Genomic DNA, 25,113 nt, shown 5'->3' with positions numbered 1-25,113 from the left:
TTTTTAATAATTTATCCGCCCTGACAGTGTTGTTGCAATACCTTCCTCATCAAGGTACTGGGATAAATCATTAGTTAAATCTTCTTCAATCGCTGGATACAGAATTAGCTCTCTGGCATCTATCTATCTATCTATTTATACCCTAGCAGACGTGCTATTTATAGAACTTGTTTCTGATTAGTCCAAATTTAAACATAGCTTATTACAACGAGCATTTGTTCTATCAAATATCTGGTCCCCTTTAACTATTGTATATAACATAATGTGTGATGCTGGGATCCCTCTATCAACCTAATGAATCCAAATCAGCCATAAATGGCCCAAATCCTATTATAAACAACAAACAACAATTCAACAATAATTATAGCAATAACACCATGAAAAGGGAGTCAAGCACTATCTGTGCGTATGTGTTACGTTACCAATATATCAAATATACAAATTATTCTGACAAATTCCTCTACTCTTCCTCCTCAATTTAAAGCTGAAAAGTTGCCATATGACCTATGAGATTTTCAATCTGACTTGATTCCCAACGGAAACCAAATATCATAACTTTTATAAAATCTAGAAACAAAACGAATTTGCACTGAAAGTTTGATAACACATATATAATTAATTATTGTTTACTGTGATAGGTCTCACTGGTCAAATCTATAAATCAGAGATGGGTTTTGACTAAAAATTTTAACCTACTCTACTCTACTTTTATACAGAATCTGAATAACGCCTTTAATAAGGAAATTGTTCAAACATTGTGCAAAAATGAAAAATGTCTTAAATTGTTATACTGACTAACCTGTTTGAAAGTTACTATGGTTTTACTTTAAATCATTACCAATTTTGTAAATATTTATGATGTGTCATATATGTATGATTGCATTTGCCATGGCAGATAAGTCTTTGGCCATGGACGAATACATTGCAAAGTGTAGTTCCGTTTCAAATGTAGTCCTTTCCCTGTTTAAAACTATCAAATATATTTCACTCTAATATTTCAATAGTTCAATGAAGTTTGAATATCAAGAAAGATTTAAGGCTGTTAGAAGCAACGTCAGTCCGTCAGTCACTCTTTTTTCTGTTTAGATTATAGATATTACTTCAACTTAACAACATATTTTATCATCAGATAAATATTTGTAGATCATTATTCAATAATTTGGAGTTCTCGATTGAAAGACATTTCTAAATACAGTATGTCATTGGATGAGACGGACATAGAACTGTCGTCTGCAAAATGATATGATAGATAGCCAAGTAGCTTATTGAAAGGTTTCCGACACAGACAAGACAAAGTAGACGTCCAAGGGCGAAGCCTTTTGGGAACACCGACAGAGATGTCAACTATACTGACGAGAAACAATCAGTAGTGCGTATGACAACAACCACAACAGCATAACCTCATCCCATGGACCCGCACCTTTTACGTAGCAGATATCGTGGGATTCTGGCCCACTCCTGGTGGAGCGCTATTATCAGTTTCTGAACGTTGACTGGCTTCAGTTGACGTTGACGTTACCACCGTCCAAGGTAATCCTAGGCGTGTTCAATCGGAAAACAGTCCGGTGAGCACGCCGACCAAGGCAAAATGTCAATGTTGCTCGTCTGTAAAAGGTTCCTGGTGACACGTTCAACGTAAGGTCGCGCGTTGTCTTGCTAAAAGACCAAGTCTTGACGTTGACGGTATATAGGGACAACCACATAACGTAATATCTGGTCGATGTAAAGCCTGGCTGTGAGATTAACTTTGCACATGACGAGTTAGGACTTAAAATTATGGTTGATGGCTGCCAAGACCATAACTCCTCCCACATTATAAGTCTTGTGCGGCAGAACGCAATTGTGAGCGTAGCATTCACGACGTCGCATGAGACACGGATACGTCCGTCGGCGTTCAAAGAGTTGAAACGTGACTCATCACTAAACACTACGTATGTAATTGTCCTGCCAAACTGAAGTTACACGCGGTCTATCCAAACGAGGCCCATCGACAAGCATTCCGTATCTCTTACGCGTCGAACAAGACGCAGTGTTGTCGAACGAGACATGTTGAAACGTCCAGCGACTTGTTCTTGCGTTCGCCCACATTCGATTATTGGCAAAATGTGGGCACTCTCTTCGCAATTTAGCCTCGTCATTATTAAAGACTGATTAATTATCAGAAAATCTCTGAAAATATGGTCGTATGTCGGCTAACACATGTGCCTGTGTTTAATTTGCTCAATACATCCACCTGGTTGACACACACGGGATGCACGAGGAAGTCATGAGCAGGTACAAGATTTAAACAATGGGCTGAATAAAATTGTACGAGTCTCGGTTGGCTGTGTTTGTCGGTCAGAGTAGATGTACATTTCTGACATTTCTTGCCCATCAAATTTAAACTATGCAACGAAACTAACGCAAACTTTCGACGAGGAGTTTCTTTATCTCGTCAGTATATTGCAAATAATTCCGAACCAACAAATAGATTGTTAACTTTCAGAGAATCATTTGTCCTTGCTTACAACTTTTGCTCACGGCTATGAAGAACCTTAGATATGTTGTTATGATAAGCTGCAGACAAATTTGGCAAAATTACATGAAAATGTAAGTTACATTCTGTTAAGTATGGCTGATTGAAGTTGCAAATAACGGTCTTCTGTGCGTTGAAAACATTTCAGACTAAAGCCTGGTCAAACAGTGATATCTTTTTGCATGTGGACACAGGGACACAGGCAGGTCTCCAGCCATGATCCTCTTGATGTCCAAACAAGGACTTTTTTGTTAGTATATTTTTAAGCAAAAGGAGAGATATTTTTACGAAAAATGTTAGTTGTTTTCGCGAAAACATTTTTATTTCTTCATCGTTAAATATTTAAAAAATATTTTGTCAAAAATATTTATAACTTCACTTTCGAAATTGTTATTTATAAATATAGAACAGACCCTGCTTTGGGTATTGCCAAAAGCATTATATATATGCCAGTCATCAAATTCTACTTGCAAAGCGTTAGAAATTTCATTTGTAAAATGCGTTTCTTGAACAAAGGCAATTTGCACTTTTTGCAAAATAAAGTATTGTTTCAAGCGTGCACGTTTATTTTTGTCTCTTAAACCCTGACAGTTCAAAGATAGTATGTGAAAATAATTCATCATTTCAATTCGTGGAGATAAACAATATGACACGAGACTAAAGTTGATCAGTTATAATCCGTAATTCTTTTTTGAGAAAGAAAATGAAGAAAAAAGTCAGGGTTGGAAAGAAGAGACATGGGCTGTAAGCCTCAGCTCATTACTCACAGGAAAAGGCCTGGATGTATATACAAGCATGTCTCCAGACCAAGCCAATGACTATCCTGCATTGAAGAAAGCCGTGCTGAAGCGTTATCAGTTAACAGAAGAAGGTTTTAGATTGAAGTTTAGGGAATGCAAGCCAGAGCGTGGTGAAACTGTTTTTCAGTTTATGGCAAGGCTGGACAGGTATTTCAGTCGATGGACAGAGATGGCAGAAGTTGACGATACGTTTGAAATGCTGAAAGACCTTATGATCAGAGAACAGTTCATCCAAACTTGTTCCAAGGACCTTGCTTTTTTCTTAAAGGAAAGAGTTGCAAAGTCGAGAACTGAGATTACACAGTTGGCAGAACAATACACTCAACAAAATTCCTAATCGGTCAGTTTATATTATATTACTATTTTTTTAATAATGCATGTATTTACACGAAATTTCACAAACCGACATTTGAAAATGTACTGCAGTTAATTTTTGATTTCTTTTTGACCGACTCACGGTCAAAGTAACCGCATTAGGCTTTTTGACCAATTTAGCGTATTTTGCACGTGCAGGGCATGTGCACCAATATGCACGTGTTAATGAACACTTTTGGCATTAATAACGAAAGTCCTACTAGAAGAACACATATCATCGTGAAAATTACACAAGAGCAACGCGCCCGGGCTTTTGGAATTATACAACATAATTCGAAATCGGTCACTTCAATGAATTGTACTTTGGTTAAATTTCGCCAAAAGAGCGCGGATGATAGGTAACCAACGATGAAAGGTTCTTGTAAACGGAAATAAGGTTAAAAATGGAAATAACCATCAAAATAACAGTTACACACCAATTATATCAAAATTCTTTTGAAATTGCAAAAATAATTACACACGTTTTGTAAATGTGTCCCGGCTAGCAACATTCCGACAGCTTGATCGCGTTACTCTTGTGTCAATTTCACCCTGCTATGTGTTTTTCTAGTAGGACCTTCGTCAGTAATGCCAAAAGGGCAAACAAACACGTGCATGTTGGTGCACATGCCCTGCACGTGCAAAATATGCAATATTAGTCAGACCGCCTAATGTGGTTATTTTATCCGTGAGTCGTCAAAAATAAATTAATAATTAGCTGCTATTCAAATGTCGGCATGTGAAAATTCGTGTAAATACATGCATTATTTACAAAATAGTAATACAAATATAAACTGACCGATTAGGAATTTTGTTGAGTGTATATTGAAGCTCATTATGGCTCTATCAAATCTAACCGGATGAACAGAAGTAATTTGTCATGCAGCAAGGAGCAACAGCCTTCGACCGAGGTTCAGCCAGTGTCTCAGCCTACACAAAGAGGAAGACGAGCTGTTAAAAAATCTGTATGTTTTATATGTAATAAGGAAGGTCACATAGCTAGAGAATGCAGAGACCTATCCAAGAGGAAAGTAAGCGGTACTGCTTTAGCTACTAGAGAGTTCTATGAGGAAAGACAGAGAAATAGACATGGAATGCAAAATTCTACACCTACAGACTGGAGAAGGGAAGGTCAAGCGCAGAAAGACAGACAGTCGAGTGAAAGAAAAGTTTCAGCTTCGTGCATAGCTGTACCATTAGATGACCAAAAGGTGAAAGACAACATAGAAAATGGACAACTTATGTTAGGAGATGGTCAATTCGTTTCGGTTATAGCAAGCACCTGTACCATTGATTCAATAACAGGTGAAAGGAACATAGTACTGAGTAAAGGATATAATATTATAGGTGATAAAGAAGTTGAGGTTTTGAGGGATACAGGGTGTGAGCTGGCAGCTGTCAGGAAAGATCTCGTATCAGAGAATCAAATGTTAGACTAAAAGTACCTTATGGTTGCGATTGATGGACGATCAAAGACAGTACCTGCAGTAAAGATACAGGTTGATACACCATATTTTATTGGTGAAGTTGAGGCAATGGTTTTGCCGACCATGACATGCGATTTGATAATGGGAAATATAAAAGGAGTTTCAGATAGGCCAGACATAAACTGGAAAACCCGAGATGAAAGACAGTTTTCATCCGGCGAAGATGTTGCTGCAACTGGGATGACGGAAACCCAGCATGCAATAAATTTAGTAACTTCGAAATCATCTGAGGTTTGCAAAGTCAAAGAGCAAACGTTTGATGTTGAGCAAATGAAGATTGCTCAGAAAGATGATGAGACGTTAAAGAAACTTTGGACTTATGCTAAAGATAAGGCGAATCTGAAAACAAAAAAAGGTTTCAGGTTTCATTATGAAGTGAGGAAAAACGTATTATATAGAATCTTCGAGGAGAAAAAAGGAAGAGTTGTTAAACAGATAGTAGTACCAACACAGTTTAGGAGAATTGTTATGACATTAGCTCATAAGTCAAAAGTTAATGGACACTTATCAGCTAAAGAGACAGTTGATGAAATACGAACAAGTTTTCACTGGCCAGGCATCACAAATGAAGTAACAAGGTTTTGCCGGTCATGTGATTTATGCCAGAAAGTAAAGACTGACCTGGCATCAAAGAGCAGTTACGGTAGACATGTTTTGCAAGAACATAGGCATCATGATAGAACAGAAAGAAACTGGAGACAATCTGATGACAGACCAGAGTCACACAATTTTGATGATCAAGGATTCAACCTTTATCATGAGAGGTCATCTATAAAGTATGTGAACAGAGGATCACGTTGGCATAACAGAAAGAATATATATGATAGAGGTCATAACAGACGAGATGATAGGGGTTATAAAGACCATGGCCCAAATAAATCTGAGCATAAGAAGTCATGGAGACAAAATGGCATGAGAAATGATCCCGGTAAAGGGTTTATACGTAGGTCTGACAGAAGTTATCGTGTAAAAGGAGGTTTTGGTGATAACAATTATTATGCCAACAGAAAACAAGACAAGTACTCTGACGATCAGAGAAACAAATGAATATCATTCTTGATAATAGTAAAATTAAAAGGTACGGAGTTGAGCGTTGTATGATATTCTTGAAATCATATACTTTATTTCGAGTCTTGTAGAGATGATTGATCTTTGATAATAAGTATATTACTGAATGTATGTTAATGATAGCAGTGATACATGATTTGTAAAAATCGAGAAATAGTAAAAAGAAAAGGAGATTTTGTTTTGTACACAAATTATTCCTTAAGCGTTCGAAAAACTGTAAGTATTTTCTTGAGAAGGGGGCTATTGTCAGAATAATTTGTATATTTAATATATTGATAACTTAACACATCAGCACAGATAGTGCTTGACTCTCTTTTCTGGTTGTCATTGCTATAATTATTGTTGAATTGCTGTATATAATAGAATTTGGGTCATTTGTGGCTGATTTGGGTTCATTATGTGGATGGCTGGGTCCCAGCTTCGCACATTATGTCATATACAAACGTTAAAGGAAACAAGATATTTGATAGAGCAAGTACTCGTTGTAAAACGTTATGTTTAAATTTAGACCAATCAGAAACACGTTTAGAACGTAATAGCACGTCTGCTGGGGTATAAATAGGTAGATGGATGACAGAGAGCTCATTCGGTATCCAACGGTTGAAGAAGACACATCGAGGATTCAACTAATAATTTATCCCAGTACCTTGATAAGGAGACTATTGCAGTTACCCTGTCAGGGCGGATAAATTATTAAAAAGAAGACTTTTGAAGTTTATAGACTAAAAAAGAGTTGCAGAATTTCAATAAGGTTGCGAGCTATAGGGCCAGCGCATAGAAGTTTTACCTTAAGGGTAGTTGAATGCTATATACGATAGCACATATAGGCTGAGCATCGGGAAGCTGAGACAGAGACCCAGAGTTTGGTAATCTACTGAGATAGTAGGAGAGTTCCAGCTTATTGACTGGTCAGCATTACTGGCGAAGTACAGCCAAGGCATCGGGGATATACCTATATGGTAGTTGAATGTTGTTGATTCAAAGACATTGTCTGACGGGAACTTCAACAAAAAGACCAGTCAAGTATAGAGTCTCCAGCCTATGGGGGTTTGAGCTAATCATTTTTAATTGGAGATTGTTAGTTTGAAATATTTATTGATTTGCCTGATCCCTTAAATTGTCTAGCTCATAATAAGAAATCATTTACAAATCATTGGTACACGAATCATTTAGGCAAGGTAGCCAGAGGAAAATTCTATATATGAGATATTTGGTCTCACCAGCTCTACGTTTTAACCAAGGACATTCTATATCGTTTGTCAGCTAGTCTAAGACATAGTCACCTTAGCGATTGGACCCAAACCATTGTTCAAATACTAAAGGCGTAGGCACTTCCCTGGGTCATATAACCAGTATCCTAACAATCATCTGCCGCTATATGTCGCACCCTTAACGCTATTTCACAAGAATTTCTAACCACCGGTATATGTCGCAACACCAACGTTAAATGCCGTACATTTCAACAGTCTGTATAATTTAGATTGTACCCTAGAGATAAGATTAAATGAGTGTGTTTGTGCCTGTGTGCATGCGTGCTCGTGTACGTGTGAATGCATTTGTATGGATTGTGGGAAAGGCTTATATGTTGAATAAAAACGGATCATATATGTGACGACTGTATAACTCATTGCATGTGTATTACGTTTCCATCATGTTATCCATGACAACCAAATATGAACGTCGAATAAATTTTAGTTTCGCACTAGCTTTCTAAGTTTAAATATTGGAGCATCTAGCATAAAAACATAGGTACTAGGTTGATCATACGAGAAAAAAATATTGATTTATTTATAAAAGTCGTACTTGTATATGCATGTTATCTATTCTTGACAGATTAATTTTAAGTTTAAATATAAAACATTTCCAAGACAAAATGAGTTTGTGACAGTATATTTTCGATATAATATAGTTATTACTCAATTCCACAACATTTAGTGTTTTATTCTTTCTTCAGGTATCAGTGGATAACAATGGAAATACTTACGGCGAATACCAGAGGTAAATAAACTACCTTATAAATAGGTATAGGTTTGTTCTGCCGTTTAACGCCGTTTTTCATAGTAGTGTTTTGTTATATGACGGCGGAAAGTTAGCCTAATCAGAATTCCTGGATTCTGTAAAAGTACAAACCTGTTCTTCGCAAGTAACTGCCAACTTTCCCACATGAATCAGAGGTTGAGGACATGTTTGTATGTTGATTAAGCATTAGGTCAAGTCAGTATGAAAGAATATCAGTATGTGAATGGCTGTCTTTTATTCTTTTTCTTTTTCTTAAGAACATTTATTAGACTTTAATGTTTTCACTCCTATGTTCATGTAAAACTATCCTTGTTGACAATTGAAATGGAGAAAAATTCACAAACTTAAACAGAATTGCTAATCAGCTAAAGTAAAATGAAAACTATACTAGTGAAACTTAATGCAATCATTATGGGAGTCGAATACATCTATTCAATTTTTTACATTTCATTCTAACATGACCCGTTCCATTTTCCTATTAAAAAAGGAGGTTGAAAACTGTGTGTTATGAAACAACAATTCATTTTTCTGACGTAACAATTATTACGTCATAGCGTCAAACGGCATAGTGGCGCGCTGGAAAAGAAACCAACAGAAAACAGGCAAATATTTATATGTCGTCAAAGATGTACTTTAAAATCCTTGGTAACGTGTTAGAATCGAAGTAATATATCTCATTTAGAGATTTGCTCTTGAATAAAATCATTGTCGTTCAGATGCGTATTATTATATCACTTGGACTGCGCCCTCGTGATATAATTCCTTCGCATCTGAACTCCAAACAATGATTTTATTCAAGAGCAAATCACTGAATGAGATATATCATTTCTTAATTTTCATTTGGTTCATTATTGTCTTATAGATTAGTAGACACTATTCAAGTGAATTGCGAAAATAAAACAAGATGCGGGCCGAACAGCTACTCCGGTTACACTGTATGCATGGACAGGCCATATAAACCAAGAACACCATGTATTGTTTATTCTTTTGGGTATGTTTTAGAAAAATATTCATTTATAATAAACTATCTGACGTACATTAACTTGATTTTATTTTTATTTTTAAGATATACATGTATCTCATGTATATCCTTCAATAAATGCTCTGAAACGTTCAGCTATCATCAGGTTATGTTTCAGTGTTCATTTTTAAGGTATGGACATGTTACGTGAATGACTAATTTGGCATTCAGATATGAGAATCAACAGCGGGCGAAAACTATGTATTACATGTTATGATAAATTGATTTAATCTTCTTAAAGTTCCACTTCGTTGCATAGAATATTACAATTAATAGAAGCAATTATATAAATTGCAAAATCCATATCAAAGTCTTTGTTTTACTTGAGTTTTGTTACTGATAAGAAAGCTCGGATATGCTAAAATTTACAAAATGCACATATTTCGTTTTTAATGGAGTACTTCTTTTAATTTTAATATGTGTAAGTAGCTTAAATCATATTCAACAGAAAGAAGCCTTACATATCATGGGTATCCATTTCTTCATATATGTTTAAATCAATTACTCGGATTATGGTTCATTTTAAGACAACTATAAAAAGTTCATGGATCAAATATTTTAACTAAAAGTTTGTTTTTGCATATCTCTGACAGCCTATAGTGTTTAGTGTAATAGCCTTTACATGTAGCGACTGTGTATATGAGCCACGACGTGTGATTTGGTCCTACGGACGTAACTTTAATGGCGTCAGAAAACACGGGAAAAGATCAGGCCTTCTGTAATTTTATTGAACGCACATGTCACACATTATATTTGCTGTTTAAACAGAATAATGTGATAAAATTTGGGAAACAAAAAGTGTGATTCTTTTTATTTCTGTGTATTACATATTCTTTTGTCTCTTTCCTTTCCGACGATTTTTTGTCTAGATCAAGGGTCCTAAATCGAAAAAAAATATATATAATTTTCAAACAAATGACATAACAGGTTGAGAACGATTAGTAACTATATTTCGTGCTTGTGTAAATATGATGATACAATATATTTTAAATTTCCTATAAAAGTTTTATATTTCATAATCCTTAAACGACGGCGTCGTGTCATCTTAATTTAACATACCCCTTTTTTCACTAAGAATACCTGCCGATACATACACTTTTTCATTTCTTCAATGAGTCGTTCGTAATGAGTTTAAGTTCTGACAACTTGTTTTAAATATCATTAAATATATCTGTTTCATGACTGAAATTAAGAGTTTAAAAATAATGTGTTCTCTTTGCAATGTATTGTTGTAAAGAGTTGGTCTATATCAAAATTGTTTTATCTATTTTTCAGTCAATTGTTTCATCGCCGGATTCCATAAATTCAACACTTAAACTGTGTAGATTACGAATGTCCATTAGAGTTTTAACAGTTCTTTTTTAATATTAAGAGTGAAGAAAAAACACACACTATATATATAGTTTATTTATAAATAATTTATAACGCGAACTTGTATCCTAGGGGAAGTCAACTGATCTGAATTTAATTATATACCTTAATGCAATCTAATTCTATATATTCTGTGTATCCTCGAGATCCAGTTAACTTTCAGAGAGAGAATATTTAGCTTCTCTGGTCCCAATCAGCTAAATAATCTTAAATGCCACTGCTCCTTTGTGAGACATGAAAACAGAGATTTGACTATATATATATGCAAATGTTGAACAAGTACTAATGTGTAGTACAATTCGGGCGTGTATATAAAGCAGCTTCAAAACTAATTTTATTGGGTAAGCGGACCTGCTGTGGCATGTGTGCGCTCGTTTTTACTGCTAGGCGCTTTGCCGTAATTGGTCTGGTATATTGTGGTAGTGATTTAGTTCGTATAAATTCTCTCTATCATATATTAGACATTTGCGAATTAAGTCTACGTGGACTGTGAACACCTAAGACGATCAATTTTTCGAGGGGACCGTCTCAACATGATTATTGTAATTTATGTGTGGTAGGAAAACATTCCTATAATGATGGTAGGGTCTGGCTTATTATGTAACCGCACAGGATAAGATTTGGATTTGTCTGTCCGTCCGTCTCTTCGCCAGAGAAATGTGCTTCCCTTGTGTGTAGAAGAAAACATATCGGATTAATTGTATAAACTGGTGGACGGATAGCTCAGTGGTTTGCACACTGGCCTTCCAATCCTGAGGTCGGGGGTTCGATCCCCGGCAGCTACTCGGGAATTTTCAGAAACGCTTTTCAGTGTTTCCCACCCAACTAGAGGTGTACTGGTCGGGAACCCAGGCAATCCTTGCGTGCATCAGTGCTATACACTGGGCACGTTAAAGAACCAGGCTGTCTATTCGAAACGAGCAAGGCTAAGTTAGCCGGACAAGCCTGTATCTGATTTCTGATCTCTCTGTCGTGGGGGCTTTGTCTCACTCTGTCCCTCTGGTCAGATCGCTCTGTGTCTGTACTAGTAGAGGATGAATTATGCGCCCTGTGTGGCTGCATTTGAACTATGTAAAGCGCCTTTGAACGTGAAATTGATCATGAAAAGGGCGCTATATAAATCTGGTATAATAATAATAATAATAAACTGAGAACTATCAACAAGAAATGTATTTCATTTCATTTATGTTTATGCCATAATACAGTATAAATGGAAGAATTTTATTTTGGTTTTTCCTATCGTCCGTTCATTTATCTAGCAAAAAGCTGTCGATCTCTTCGTCCATCCACTACTGACAAATTAAAGCAATAAAGTTATACGAATACAAAGCCTTTAACGCGGCTGTTACAGAATTAACAAGTGCTCCGCCAAACGGGGCAATATACGCCCGAAGGGTTATATCAGAGGATGGGAGCAAAATTTAAGGTATTGGACCCGTAATAGAGTACCTCCTTTTTGAAGAGTATTAAATTCCTACCATAAACCTACTTTGACAGCAATTTTCAGGCGGGGGGGGGGGGGGGGGGGGGGGGGAAGGGGTAGGTTAAACCCCACTGGGACCAAAACTTTTTTCTCCATATTTTCCATTTCTCTAGTACGTTTTTACTTCTTTCAAGACTTATTATGGATGTATTGTACAAAAGTGGAAAGCTTTTCATTTTATAAGCGATTTCTTGCTGTTCAAAGTACATTTATCACTGAATCAGGAGGGGTAGAGTTAGATATCTTTAAAAATACTGAGTTACATGCAGTAGAAGTCCTCTATTTTGCCTTCATTCTTTAGATTAGATATTGTGGAAGAAATGCAAGTAGGTTTTACTTTTGCCCCAAGGTTATTTTTGAATAAAGTGAGCAAAATTTAAAACAGACCCACAGGATTCTACCATAATTCTTCAATGTTGGATTTAGAATTCTGTCTCATTAAATCTGTTTACATGAGGCACCCTAGAAAAAATAATATTAACGTTTTATTTTGTGTTTTGTAATTGTATAACAATAGTCTGATATTTCTTTTATCAAAATTAATGTTGTATTGAATTCTCTGCAACAGTTTTAGATAGTGGCCATCACATTTAAATTTGTCTCTACTTTAGCCTGAGGAAATACCATAAATTATACAAAATTTACAAAAAATGGCGCGGTAAAAGTTGTTTAAAATTTGCAACGCAGTGCCAAATACGATCAACTTTATGAATATACCAAGCAAATGCCATTTTTCAAACATTAATATTAGGGGTCCAATACCTTAAAGAACTTTACTGTTAAAGCCCAAAGGAAAAGGACAACAAAGGGAAGAAATTTCCCGAAAAACTCAAAGTCCACTAAAAATCATTACCAGGTACAGATATGTCAAAATACATCTTAACATCGCAGGTATCATCCATGTTGTACCACAGAAAACTGGGCTCGGTTTTTCCCTACGGCCAATAATGAAAAAGTTACAAAATAACCTATTTATAGTAATATAAAAGGGAAGTAATTCGATAAAAAATATTGTAAGTGAACAAAAAAGAGATCTGCCAAATAAAAACAAGAGCACCGCAATGCAAAGCAACATAAACACAAAACAAAGTCATGTGACATTTGACCGCTAAGTGTGACCTCGACCTTGAAGCGAGCCATGCGCTCTGCACGTCGTCTCAATGTGGTGAACATTTGTGCCAAGTTTCTTTAAAATCCTTCAAGCAGTTCAAGAGTTAAACATCGCACTCGAAACAAAGTTATACCTTTGACCCCTAAGTGTGACATTGACCTTGTAACCAGCTACCCAAAACATGCGCTCTGCACGTCGTCTCGATGTTGTGGACATTTGTGCAATGTGTCTTTAAAAGCCTTCAAACAGATCAAGAGTTACAGAGCGGACACGAAACAAAGTCATATGACCTTGACCCCTAAGTGTGACCTTGACCTTAAAACGAGTCATCTGATACAGGCGTTCAGCACGTAGTCTTGATTTGGAGAACATTTTTAACAAGTTTGTTTGAAATCCTTCAAGGGGTTCACGAGTTACAGAGCGGAGTCGACACGAAATTGCTAACGGACAGACGGACACACAGACAGACGCCCTGAAGAACACCTGGAGTATAACAAGATACGTTTCTTCGGGCGTATAATAACAACAAAGGAATGGAGAGGCAAAATATTACGTTTTCTACAAGTTTTCACAATGATTTACCTGCTGACCTACATTTTGATCCCAGCTGACCCAGTTTAGATTGTTTTCATGTCAGACGACAACGACGATGGAATACGGATACATTACGATCAGACTAGCTCATCTTTTCAACTTTATCGAAAATTTGCTACTTATGATATTGAATAACATTTCAGGAAAGTGTTATGACGCTAGATCAAATTCTTTTTGCGAAATGTATAAAAAAAACATTTCTCTGGCGAACAGACGGACGGACAGACCAATCCAAATCTTATCCTGTGCGATTACATAATAAGCCAGACCTTACCATCATTATAGGAATGTTTTCCTACCACGCATAAATTAAAGTAATCATGTTGAGACCGTCCCCTTTGAAAAATCGATCGTCTTATGTGTTCACAGTCCACGTAGACTTAATTCGTAAATGTCTAATAATTTATAATGCGAACTTGTATGATAGCGGATCTCACATATGGAAAAGTCAACTGATCTGAATTTAATTATATCCCTTAATGCAATCTAGTTTTATAATTCCAGTGTATCCTCGAGATCCGGTTAACTTTCAGATAGAGAAAATATCGTATAATAGAGTAATTATTATTATTATTATTATTATACCAGATTTATATAGCGCCCTTTTCATGATCAATTTCACGTTCAAAGGCGCTTTACATAGTTCAAATGCAGCCACACAGGGCGCATAATTCATCCTCTACCAGTACAGACACAGAGCGATCTGATCAGAGGAACAGAGTGAGACAAAATCCCCACGACAGAGAGATCAGAAATCAGATACAGGCTTGTCCGGCTAACTTAGCCTAGCTCGTTTCGAATAGACAGCCTTGTTCTTTAACGTGCCCAGTGTATAGCACTGATACACGCAAGGATTGCCTGGGTTCCTGACCAGTACACCTCTAGTTGGGTGGGAAACACTGAAAAGCGTTTCTGAAAATTCCCGAGTATCTGCCGGGTATCGAACCCCCGACCTCATGATTGGAGGCCAGTATGCAAACCACTGAACTATTCGTCCATCCCCTGACTCCAAATTTTCAGATTTTCTGATTGAAATGACGAATAAATGCATTTCATATGGTTAACTATTTTTTTAAATCAATACTCAATTTTCAGACAAAGAGACGTAAAGTTAAGTTAAATATTTCTTTTTCTTTATATTACCCTTAATAGACTCCTTCACCCCGCAGTGAATCTACTCTTTAAATGTGCCGTTTTGAAGTATTTAACGCGGTCATCCAATAAGAAGTCGGTTACGTGTAATATGTGTGGAGAAAAATCACTTACGCGAGGGCTATATCTCTGTTACAAATAAAACAATCCTATATAAATTATATGTATATGAAGGCAAATAATGAATATTTCAAACTCCAAAAGATGAACAAGCGATGAGAACGATTAATCAGTTTTAATTCGTCAATGTCCGATTTACTTCCGATGTAAACGAAAGTAGAATTAATGTATGTCGCTGATTAGGGTATGATAAACACGTAGGATTTTGAATTGATTTGTTGATCATTGGATGACCGAATATTCGAATATTCGTTCAAAAGGTGATCGAATATTCGAATACCAAAAATGCTATTCGTTGGTTGCCATCCATAGACTAAAATGCCACTGCTGATTTCTGAGACATGAAAACAGAGATTTGAGTATATATATGCGAATTTTGATACTGTACGAATGTGTAGTACAATTTGGGCATGTAATTAAAGCAGCATCGAGACTAATCTTATTAGGTTAATGGACTTGCTGCGGCATGTGTGCGCTCGTTTGTACTGCTAGGCGCTTTGTCGTAATTGGTCTGGTATATTGTGGTGGTAATTTAGTTTGTATAAATACTCTCTATCAGTATATGGGTTAGGGTTAGGGTTATATATAATCTAATCTGTACTCTTCTAATCCGGAAACCTTTCTAAACTGAACGATTCCCGTGGTCCCGTATTCTTTTCTGCTAAATTTAATACAAATATACTTTTTCAATCCGGACCTTTTCTACTCCGAAAGTATTTAAAACCCTAGGGCCAGTTTTATATAAACTAGTTAAAATTTAACTTTCGGGTCCGAACACTCACCGGACTCATTTCAAATTTTCAACAATACACAATGATTCAATGAAGTGCGAAGTGTCATAAAACACCGACAAATGTTATAAAAGCACTGGAACAATTGGATTACAAAGTGCTAGCAGGTGAACACGTGTGATTAACACAAGTGTGAAAAATACAATTATGGAGAGGCACTGCCGACTTATTATGTCATAATTGCGTAATCATCCGTGATTGCTCATCAAATCAAAGCTTTACATTAAAGAGATGGGTCATTAATGTACGTTTGCAATAATTGAAGTCTTTATATCAAAAGAACGTGAGTAAAACACAACAATGAATATTGTTGCATTTGTTTCAGTTTTTATTTGATTAAAAATGTGTGATGGTAAATTTCTGAAAATTGAAAGATATTTTTTATATTTGTCAATATATATATATTACTCAGAAAGAAAATCAAATATCATGTACGAACTACGTTTTGTTTGCAATATGAGCTGATTTGTTTATGTTATTTTTAAAGAATATTTTGTCGCCATTATCAAAAATGGCGTGTAATTGATTTCAAATATTCACAAAATAACAATTACAGCATGTTACTCAAATGACAAGAAGGTCGGCATCGTATAAAGTAAACTGTTGTTTAAAAACTACTGTCAAAAATTCAACATCTATGATAGATGATAAGTTAAAAAGCAAAAAGTCGGATTATGTAAACGTGTGTGAGTCACTTTCGAATACTTCACGTTTGATGTTTACAGCATTTTATACGAACACGTAGGGAGAATAAAAAATATGCTGCATGGCGTTTTAATCAGTTTCAGTGAACTGCTTAGAATAGAAGAACTGTTGACTAAAACATTAATCATGTCCTAGCCTGGGAAGCCGTTAATAATATCTGTGCTTTGTCAGAAGAAATCATATCTAATATTTATGCATGAAAGATATCATTTAATTTGCACTAATTAGTGTTAATTGGCATTCACTGATATTATCAACGCCTGGGTAAATCTGAAGGAGTTTTTTTGTAACTACTGATTATCGACTTTCTATAATTAGCCTAATTAACATTTGATCATATTTGCGCTTGTTTGAATCGAAAACGAGACAATGCTGCCGAAATTTCGACAATTTTCGTAGATCACTAGGTCTGCATTAAAATAACATCATGATAGCTATGACGCAAATTTAAGTTTACACTGAGATATTTAAAAGTTGTTACAACATGCTGGAAATGCTATTAGAGGTACAAACTTGTATTTGTCTATGGTCCAGAAATGTTTGGAAACCTTCGGAAGTACACGATTCCGATCTGTTTTTTCCGTGAGAATTCTATTTCTATTTTTAGCCATGGATTATTGCTTTCAGAAGTTATCGTTCTTTATTAATTACCCGCATATTTCGGGTGTAATATAGGTGGCGCTGCGGTCGCAAAACAGGTTTCCCCAGGCTGTCAATTGGCAGGTAGAAAAAAAGAAATTATCAGACTGGATTCCCAGGCTAATCATGTCCAAAAACTATCAGGTTCTTTTCGGATTCAAAAGACATACTTTCCAGCATTAGATATCAAACGCTCATCGAATGAACGTAACTGTAACGCTATTTATCTGTATGTTTTACATAGTATATTTTTTGTAGAAACTCTATGTTGTTCATGTAATTATTCTAGAGTAATGCCGTTTCTTTGAACGCTACGTGTCCGTTAGGGCTTTCGTCGCATAATGTGAGCTCGAAACAACAAAAGAACGATAGTTCGATTTTAAAAAGTCGAAATAACGAACTTACGATAGTGAAAAGTTGAGACGAAGATGATGAAAACACAAAACTACGATAGGGAAATGTTTAAATAACGAAACTACGATGGTAAAAAGTCAAAAGTACGATGGTAAGTACGAAATAGAAGTTGATTATTATTGAATGAGATTTAAACTTCATCATATCTCATGTTGAAAATGTTTTAGTCCCACACAGCTTAAATGAAACGCATATAAACTACCAGAGCTGGCTTATATCTCAGACCGTTATATTTGTCGTCTGGTGGAAAGATTAGGCCTACATCCGTCATCCGTGCAGATATATGAATCGTGGACAGTCATTGTTGGAACAACCTCCGCGCATTCGGACATGTGTCAGATCGAAAAATGGCGGTACGCATTTAAACGCTTGTTAAATCATCTACTTCCGCGAAACGAGCTAAAGTAAGGAAAAGTAACACCGTGTTGCAGTTTGATAAAGTCTGTCCGATAAGAGAAAAAACGCTGTGTCAAAATTTGTCGACACAAACGTTTTTTATACTGATCTTGGCGGGCAAACTGCAACTGCCTCTCATTCCGATCCTTCGGTAACTGACACGTTTATATTGATATAAAATTACATACTGATGTTTTATTTTGTTGCAACAGATATTTTTAGATTATCACAAAATTAAGAAAGTGTGTTGAAATCAACGGAACTCTAAGTTTAGAATGTTTATAACGAAATGAAAATGCGCTTTTCAGACCATACATTATCGTGTATGACACCGTGACTAGCTCTTAAATGCTTGAAACAATCTAAATTTTTGATATTTTTTTCAAAGGGAGCCTCTTTAGGTTTAAATCACCTTTGAATGTTTGGTCAGGAGCAGCTAACATACATGTTTTAAAGATTGCTTGGTGGACTTCTTAAAGTCATCGCAAGTTTGTTTGTAAACTATTGAATACGGTTTTAATGAAATTATTATATCTGATGTCAGTGATGATTATGCTATATATGTATACTATGCTTTTTGTCATGATTTACCATCCTAAATAAAGAACAACGTTCATTACAGTTGGCTGTCAGCAGAACGTCAAAACAACGACATAACGACGTCAAAAGAACGTCAATCATTTTCAAATTTCAGAAACTAGTAGGAAGGAAAATAGCCATATGTCTACTAATTACGGGTCATAATTAATGAAACAAAGACGATTGATCTAAATAAAGACTGTATTTACAGATCCAGTAAAAACTCAAAATATCAGAATTTGTTCCGAAGACCCAAAATCGCACGTCGCGGCTCACATATATAATTATAACATGCATACATCTTTCCAAAGATAAAGAGTTACAACCATATCCTATAGTTCCTTTACCTTCCAACTATTTACAGATATCTTTGTTTTCATTGTATTTGCCTTTCCTTTGTACAGAGACCAACCATTTCGCTTTTTACCAACTGTACTAAGGTTGCATAGTAACAATGGACAGTTCCAGATTTTGTCGATGAATTGCATCTAACTCCTCCCTCTATTGTTATTCTATTCATACCAAGGTCAAGTGCTCACAAGCGGTATCACAAACAAAACGCACGAGGTATATTGTGTAAACTAGGTCAATAGTATTTGACAGTCACGATTGGACAGTCTGTTTTGCGTAAACATTAATGATTGACAGTTTTGCATCCGTCCGTTGTCAGAAATGCCCTTTTAAAATGATTTATCACATATACGAAACTACCTCATTGCCAATACAATGTAATGCAGTACACGTTACATTATAAAATCTTTAAATATATCATCTGGTCAGGATTTTTTCTGATAATCTCTAAAGCTAAGAATGATACCAATCGTTGACTTGTAGTTGAAAAACTGCAAAGACGACGGATATATTTCAGTGTCCGTCAAAAACATATTCAAGTTATGAGCAGGCTAAGTTCTTGAGACATAAGCAAAATGCGGTATCTAACAAAGAATGCTGTATATTAACAGTTACAAGTATTCGACATGTCATTGGATCGCAAGTTTATATTTTTCAATTTGCTGTTGTTCATCAGTATATGGTTTGGTCCTTGGAGGAAGATACTGTTAAAACTTCTCTTAAAACGGGAATGGAGAAATACTGACTAAACTCTCAGTCTCTCTCTCAGTCTCTCTCTCATCCAAACTGGTCTCGCTACCGATTTGGCGATAGAGTTCGTCTTTACACATAAATATCATTTCCAATGATTCTATTTTAGATGACATAAATATTTGTTAATATTGTTTGCTTACCAAAATCCTTAATTATTTGTTCCATTTTTGACTGATTAGAGAAAGAAAATTGGTGATAATTTCAAGACAATGTGATTGATAAAAATGAAATTTTATATGACAAATTTCACTGACATATCACAGTCAATAAAAAATAAAAACTACGAGCTAGTTCTTTGGTTTTAGCTGTAGGTGTTTAGCAATTGAAGTAATATTTGGTAATGTATTTAAGAATTACTTGGTGTAATGATTCCCCGCGCTTTTCAGTTACGATGATTACCGACATCGAAGAATTCGGCCAATGTCGGAAGTTTTCGACGTTTCCGGTGATTTCCGGTAGTTATCGAGTTTTGTGTATTTCTTTGTGATTTTTTTTTATGTTTTATTTTCTAAATGCTAAATATTTATATGAATAGCTAAAGAGAAACAAAATTTTACTACTAAAAGCTTTTTTATTAAAAAAATTATCAAATGTTTGTCTTCATGTGACGTCACGCATGGGGTATTTCCCAAAAATTGTTGCAATCAAAAGTAGAAAGGTATGGCCGACAAACGAGATTTTCGCGGAAGATTTGCTTCAGATAAGGGTAAAAGGCGCAGTAAATCCAAACTTATCGATGACCATAACTATGCCAATGTTTTCCTGTGTGATGGAGACGATTGTAAAAGGAAAAAGTGTCCAAGTTACTTGCATATGACTTTACCACAAAAAGTAAACAAGAATGGTTGGAAAGTGGGTCAGAGGCTCATTGAACTGAACTGCTACTCCATATAAAATCATGCCGAAAATGCATACTTGGCCCAGTGCCACTTATGTACAACAACATCGTTGGTGAATTGCAAAAATGTTTAGGCGGATACCTATATGTTGTGTGCCAAAACCAAGACTGTAGCCACATAAATCGAGTGCCATATGGGAAGACCCACCATATAAAAAACAAGGGAATGCCATGCTTTGTTATAAACACGAAACTTGGGGCAGGTAAACATTATTTTTTAACATCGTCTTTGATGAATTTGGCTTTATTTCTTATTTTATTTATCAGGCATAGGCGGCTCTATTCAAAGTAATTTGACGTTCAGATTGTTTTATATTTGTGACGGGCAATATAAATGTCAAAAATTTGAAGGACCAAAACAATGGAAGTTAAATCACAGTACACAGTTATGTAAAATTATGTGTTTATATGGCGTGTAAACACACGCCACGGTAAATGTTGATCGTGTACAGTACAGAGGTTTAAATCACCAGACAATTCGTAATTTTGGATATTATTTGATAATTTTAACATAGATTGATGAGGAATTGAATCCCCTTTCAATACATGTAAGTTATATTTTAATTTATGGCCAATTCGTGAAACTCCCTGTGTCGAAAATTCCTAAAACACCAGAGGGGCTGGCTAGTTCTCGCTTGAATCTTTGAAATCTGCTACTATATGTAAAAAGAAGGATGTGTTTTATGTGAGCCGTGCCATGAGAAAACCAACAAAGTGGCTGCAAAGCCACCGTGGATCCGCGCAGTCTGGTCAAGATCCATGCTGTTTGCTTTCAAAGCCTATTGCAGTTAGGGAAACCGCTAGCGAACAGCATGGATTCTGACCAGACTGTCCGGATGTGCAGACTGGTCAGGATCCATGCTGGTAGCAAAGCGACTATGTTGGTTTTCTCATGGCGCGGCTCATGTAATTCTGATGCTTTGATGTCATAAAAATCTGATGTTTAGAAGTTACTTTAGAAGTTAGGCTGATCTGAATCTAAATTCCTTATAATGGCTGATTGTTTTTCTTTTTTACGGGTAAGATAAACTTGCTCTTTTGTTTTCAGCTATGATTGACAGTTTGGGTGGTGCAGAGAAAGTGAACAATCTCCCAGCAGTCCTGAATTTGAAGGCGATTCATCCAAAGAACTTGAAACTAATTGAAAACCGTGCTGGTGAGGCTATTCAGGAGGTGTCCAGAGAATCCTGCAAAAATGCTGCAAAAGAAGCTTTTGAAAAAAAATGAGGTATGTCTTATTTGTTATAAATATGCAAAATTGTATATCCAAAAATCAATTTGTACTTCTAGGTAAGATATTCTTCAGGTTGAATTACTGAACATATTTTGTTCTTTTCATCAGTTTTCTATATCATATAGTCGGATACTTTTATGTACATGTATATTGCAGTGATATTGCCCGGCAAGAGACTGAGCAAGCACATGAGCAAATGGTAGGAGAGATTGATGACCTAGGAGTGTGTGGAGGATCTCCATCACTTCAGTATGTAAAATAATTTATTATCCGTTTTGATGCAAGGGCAGATCTAGTTCTTATGTGAGGCTGAGGGTCTGATCCCTGGCTTGATTCGCCCATAAAGATTTTTGTCGTTAAAACTAAAAAAGAAATCATTTATATCAGTATATGAGCCGCTCCATGAGAAAACCAACTAAATGGCTTTGCGGTCAGCATGGATCCAGACCAGCCTGTACAGTCTGGTCAGGATCCATCCTATTCACTTTCAAAGTCTATTGCAATTAGAGAAACTGTTAGCAAACAGCATGGATCCTAACTAGACTGCGTGGACGCAAAGCCACTATGTTGGTTTTCTCATGGCGTGGCTTATATCATTAATTGTGATGTGACAATTTTGGTACTTTTTTTAAAGATCTTTGATTATCATTTGAGAATACTTTTACTTCCACTTTATTATATTATGAATATTCAAATTACAGACTCAGAATTCAAGCAAGGCCGGTAATTGAATGTGAAACAGATTCCGACGTTGAGAAAGATTCTGTACAGTCTGAAGTAAATGATCCAGTACCAGGTCCGCAGAATGAATCTTTTGTTATGACAAGGTAAAGTAAATCAAATGCACAATGGTACATATTGTTCTTTTCAGTGAGACCATGCATGATTTTGTCATTCTATATTATTAACGTACAAATAGGGCACTAAAATAAGTTAGCCCGAAGCAGATGAACAACCCTCTTATGGGGAATTGGTAACAAATTTTTATGACCTATCCACCGGTCGATTGTAACCATGCCCCCATGGCCCATGACAAGACCATGGCAGTGGTTTGAAAAATCAAAAGTCAAAATCCCCACTATTCCCTCGGCCAGGGGAAGTCATTTTCACAACTGGCTGGTGCATAATTACCATGCAAAAATCATTCCTTATAACCATATGCATGCAGCTAAGAAGCATTTATGATATAAACTATTTTTTCAGTACACCTCAGAATGTACTTCAGTCGTCACTTCATACAGAAAGAATAAGTCGTCTGTCGGCAAGAAGATTCGCAAAACAATCGCCTAAGCTGAAATCAAGGCAAAGACTTGAGAAGAAGTTTCCATGTCGTACACGAACTGGAAGGTCCTCTTCGTGTGATACAGCCTGGCAAAAGAAAGGTTTTGATTCGCTTACATGTGAGTAATTTTTGCCGTCCAAACTTAGTCTTCAGTATTTTGCTTTGAACTTGTAACTTTGCCTACCTAATGTGGTGTTATAACTCTAGTCAGTAGATTTGTATCCAAGGGCAGATAACACCACCCAGCATTATGTTATGAATGCCTTCCCCTTTGATCAAAGAAGATTTGCATTTCATTTCTTACAGAGTTTGATTTAAAGCTTGACAATGAAAAAGTAAAGCATTATGTCAGTTTTATTGTTTCAGTTTTCATAATATCCCTGCATGTTTGTTCTTTTACATTTTAGCTCACACCTTCTTCATGACAACAAACTAAGCAGGCAGGAGGAAAAAGGTCATCAAAACAGTTGATGGACATAGACATTGTGGCAAGTGCAAGTGGTGGAAGCGGAACAGGCAGGGTCAGAAAGTAAGACCTCATTATTGTGTAAAACATCACACTGGGAGTGCAAGATCGATGGAAGCAGCCAGTGGTTTGAAAGGAGTTAGTAGTATAATAATTGTTTGTGCGAAAACAGTTTAACCCCATTTAACATTCAGTCCCCGGTCCGAACTGACCAATGCCGGACACTTTAAAACCCACAGGTTTTGACAACTCATTGTGAAAACCTTCGGTTTGATGAACGTAAGTCCCTGGGAGCTTTTAACTTCCATAAAGTACTGAGAAAATACATATTTAACTTTCAAAATATCTTAAAAAACCTTAACATAAGCTTTACACCCGGACCGAAAAACAATTTACAAAATAGTTTTAGCCTCCGGTTTAAAGTCGATATTGACTTTACAGTGTAAACAGATATTGGGTTTCCATTATAGTATTCGCAATATTGCATCAGCCGTTACGATTAGTTTATCAATACACATAACATTTTTACTGTTTTAAGTATTATAACGAAAAAAGTGGAATTTAAACAACTGAAATGTAAGTTTTATTTATTTATTTTTTATTTGTTAACAAGCTTATGTGTGTGTTCGGGTTTAACGTCTTTTTCAACAATTTTTCAGTCATATTAACGACGATGTCTGCTTGTAGCAGTGAGCACAATGCCCAACTTTATTTTGCTGCCTCACTGGAATATCACGCCGTAGACACGTGGAAATGGTACCCCACCAGTCCCAGCACTATCCCCATAAATGCTGAGCGCCAAGTGAGGAAGCTGCTTGTGCCATTTTTTAACGTCTTTGGTATGACTCGGCCGGGGGTTGAACCCAAGACCTCCCACACTTGAAGCGGACGCTCACCACTAGGCTACCGAGGCGGTTTTTTTAACAAGCTTAAGAAAATAATTATATGTTTAACTCTTTACCAGTTTTTTATTATTTACTATTTATACGTTGTAGAATAAGTATGTTGATATGGGTTTTTTAATGTTATTTTGTTTATTTTAAGGTATTCAAGAATTCTACAAAGATATTATTAGCCAGACGAATTACACGTGAAAAATCCAAGACTTATAAAGACAACGAACGTTTAACACAAAATATATCCCCGGGAAGACTTCAAGAAAAGAATGTAAACCATAGCATGGTTGAATATCATAATACTTTCATGTTGTTAGAATCACTCAACCGTAGGAGTATGCCATACTCATACGCATGGTTGAATATCATAATACTTTCATGTTGTGAGAATTACTCAACCATAGGATTATACCATAATCATACGCATGGTTTAATGTTATGATATTTTGATGTTGTTGAAATCACTCAACCGTTTGAGTATGCCATAGGCATATGCATGATTGAATATCATAATACTTTTATGTTATGAAAATCACTCAACCGTTTGAGTATACCATAGGCATATGCATGATTGAATTATTTATTATGTTTTACATTGTTTACTCTCAGTGTTT

The 25,113-nt window shown here is 35.9% G+C and overlaps 1 protein-coding gene across 1 annotated transcript in view; it reads left to right on the top strand.

The window, feature by feature from the left end:
* LOC123543345 (probable methyltransferase-like protein 24) overlaps positions 1 to 25,113 on the top strand; it is a 66,368-nt gene that overhangs the window by 4,113 nt on the left and 37,142 nt on the right. The window contains exons 2-3 of the mRNA XM_045329425.2: positions 8,179 to 8,222; positions 9,106 to 9,234. Coding sequence (XP_045185360.2) covers positions 8,179 to 8,222; positions 9,106 to 9,234 — 173 coding nt within the window. The remainder of the gene's footprint in view (positions 1 to 8,178; positions 8,223 to 9,105; positions 9,235 to 25,113) is intronic.

The sequence above is a fragment of the Mercenaria mercenaria genome, chromosome 7 (genome assembly GCF_021730395.1).
Source record: "Mercenaria mercenaria strain notata chromosome 7, MADL_Memer_1, whole genome shotgun sequence".
NCBI classification, from domain to species: Eukaryota; Metazoa; Mollusca; class Bivalvia; order Venerida; family Veneridae; genus Mercenaria; species Mercenaria mercenaria.
Note: the sequence above shows the minus strand (reverse complement) of the source record. Positions and strands in the feature narration are given on the sequence as shown.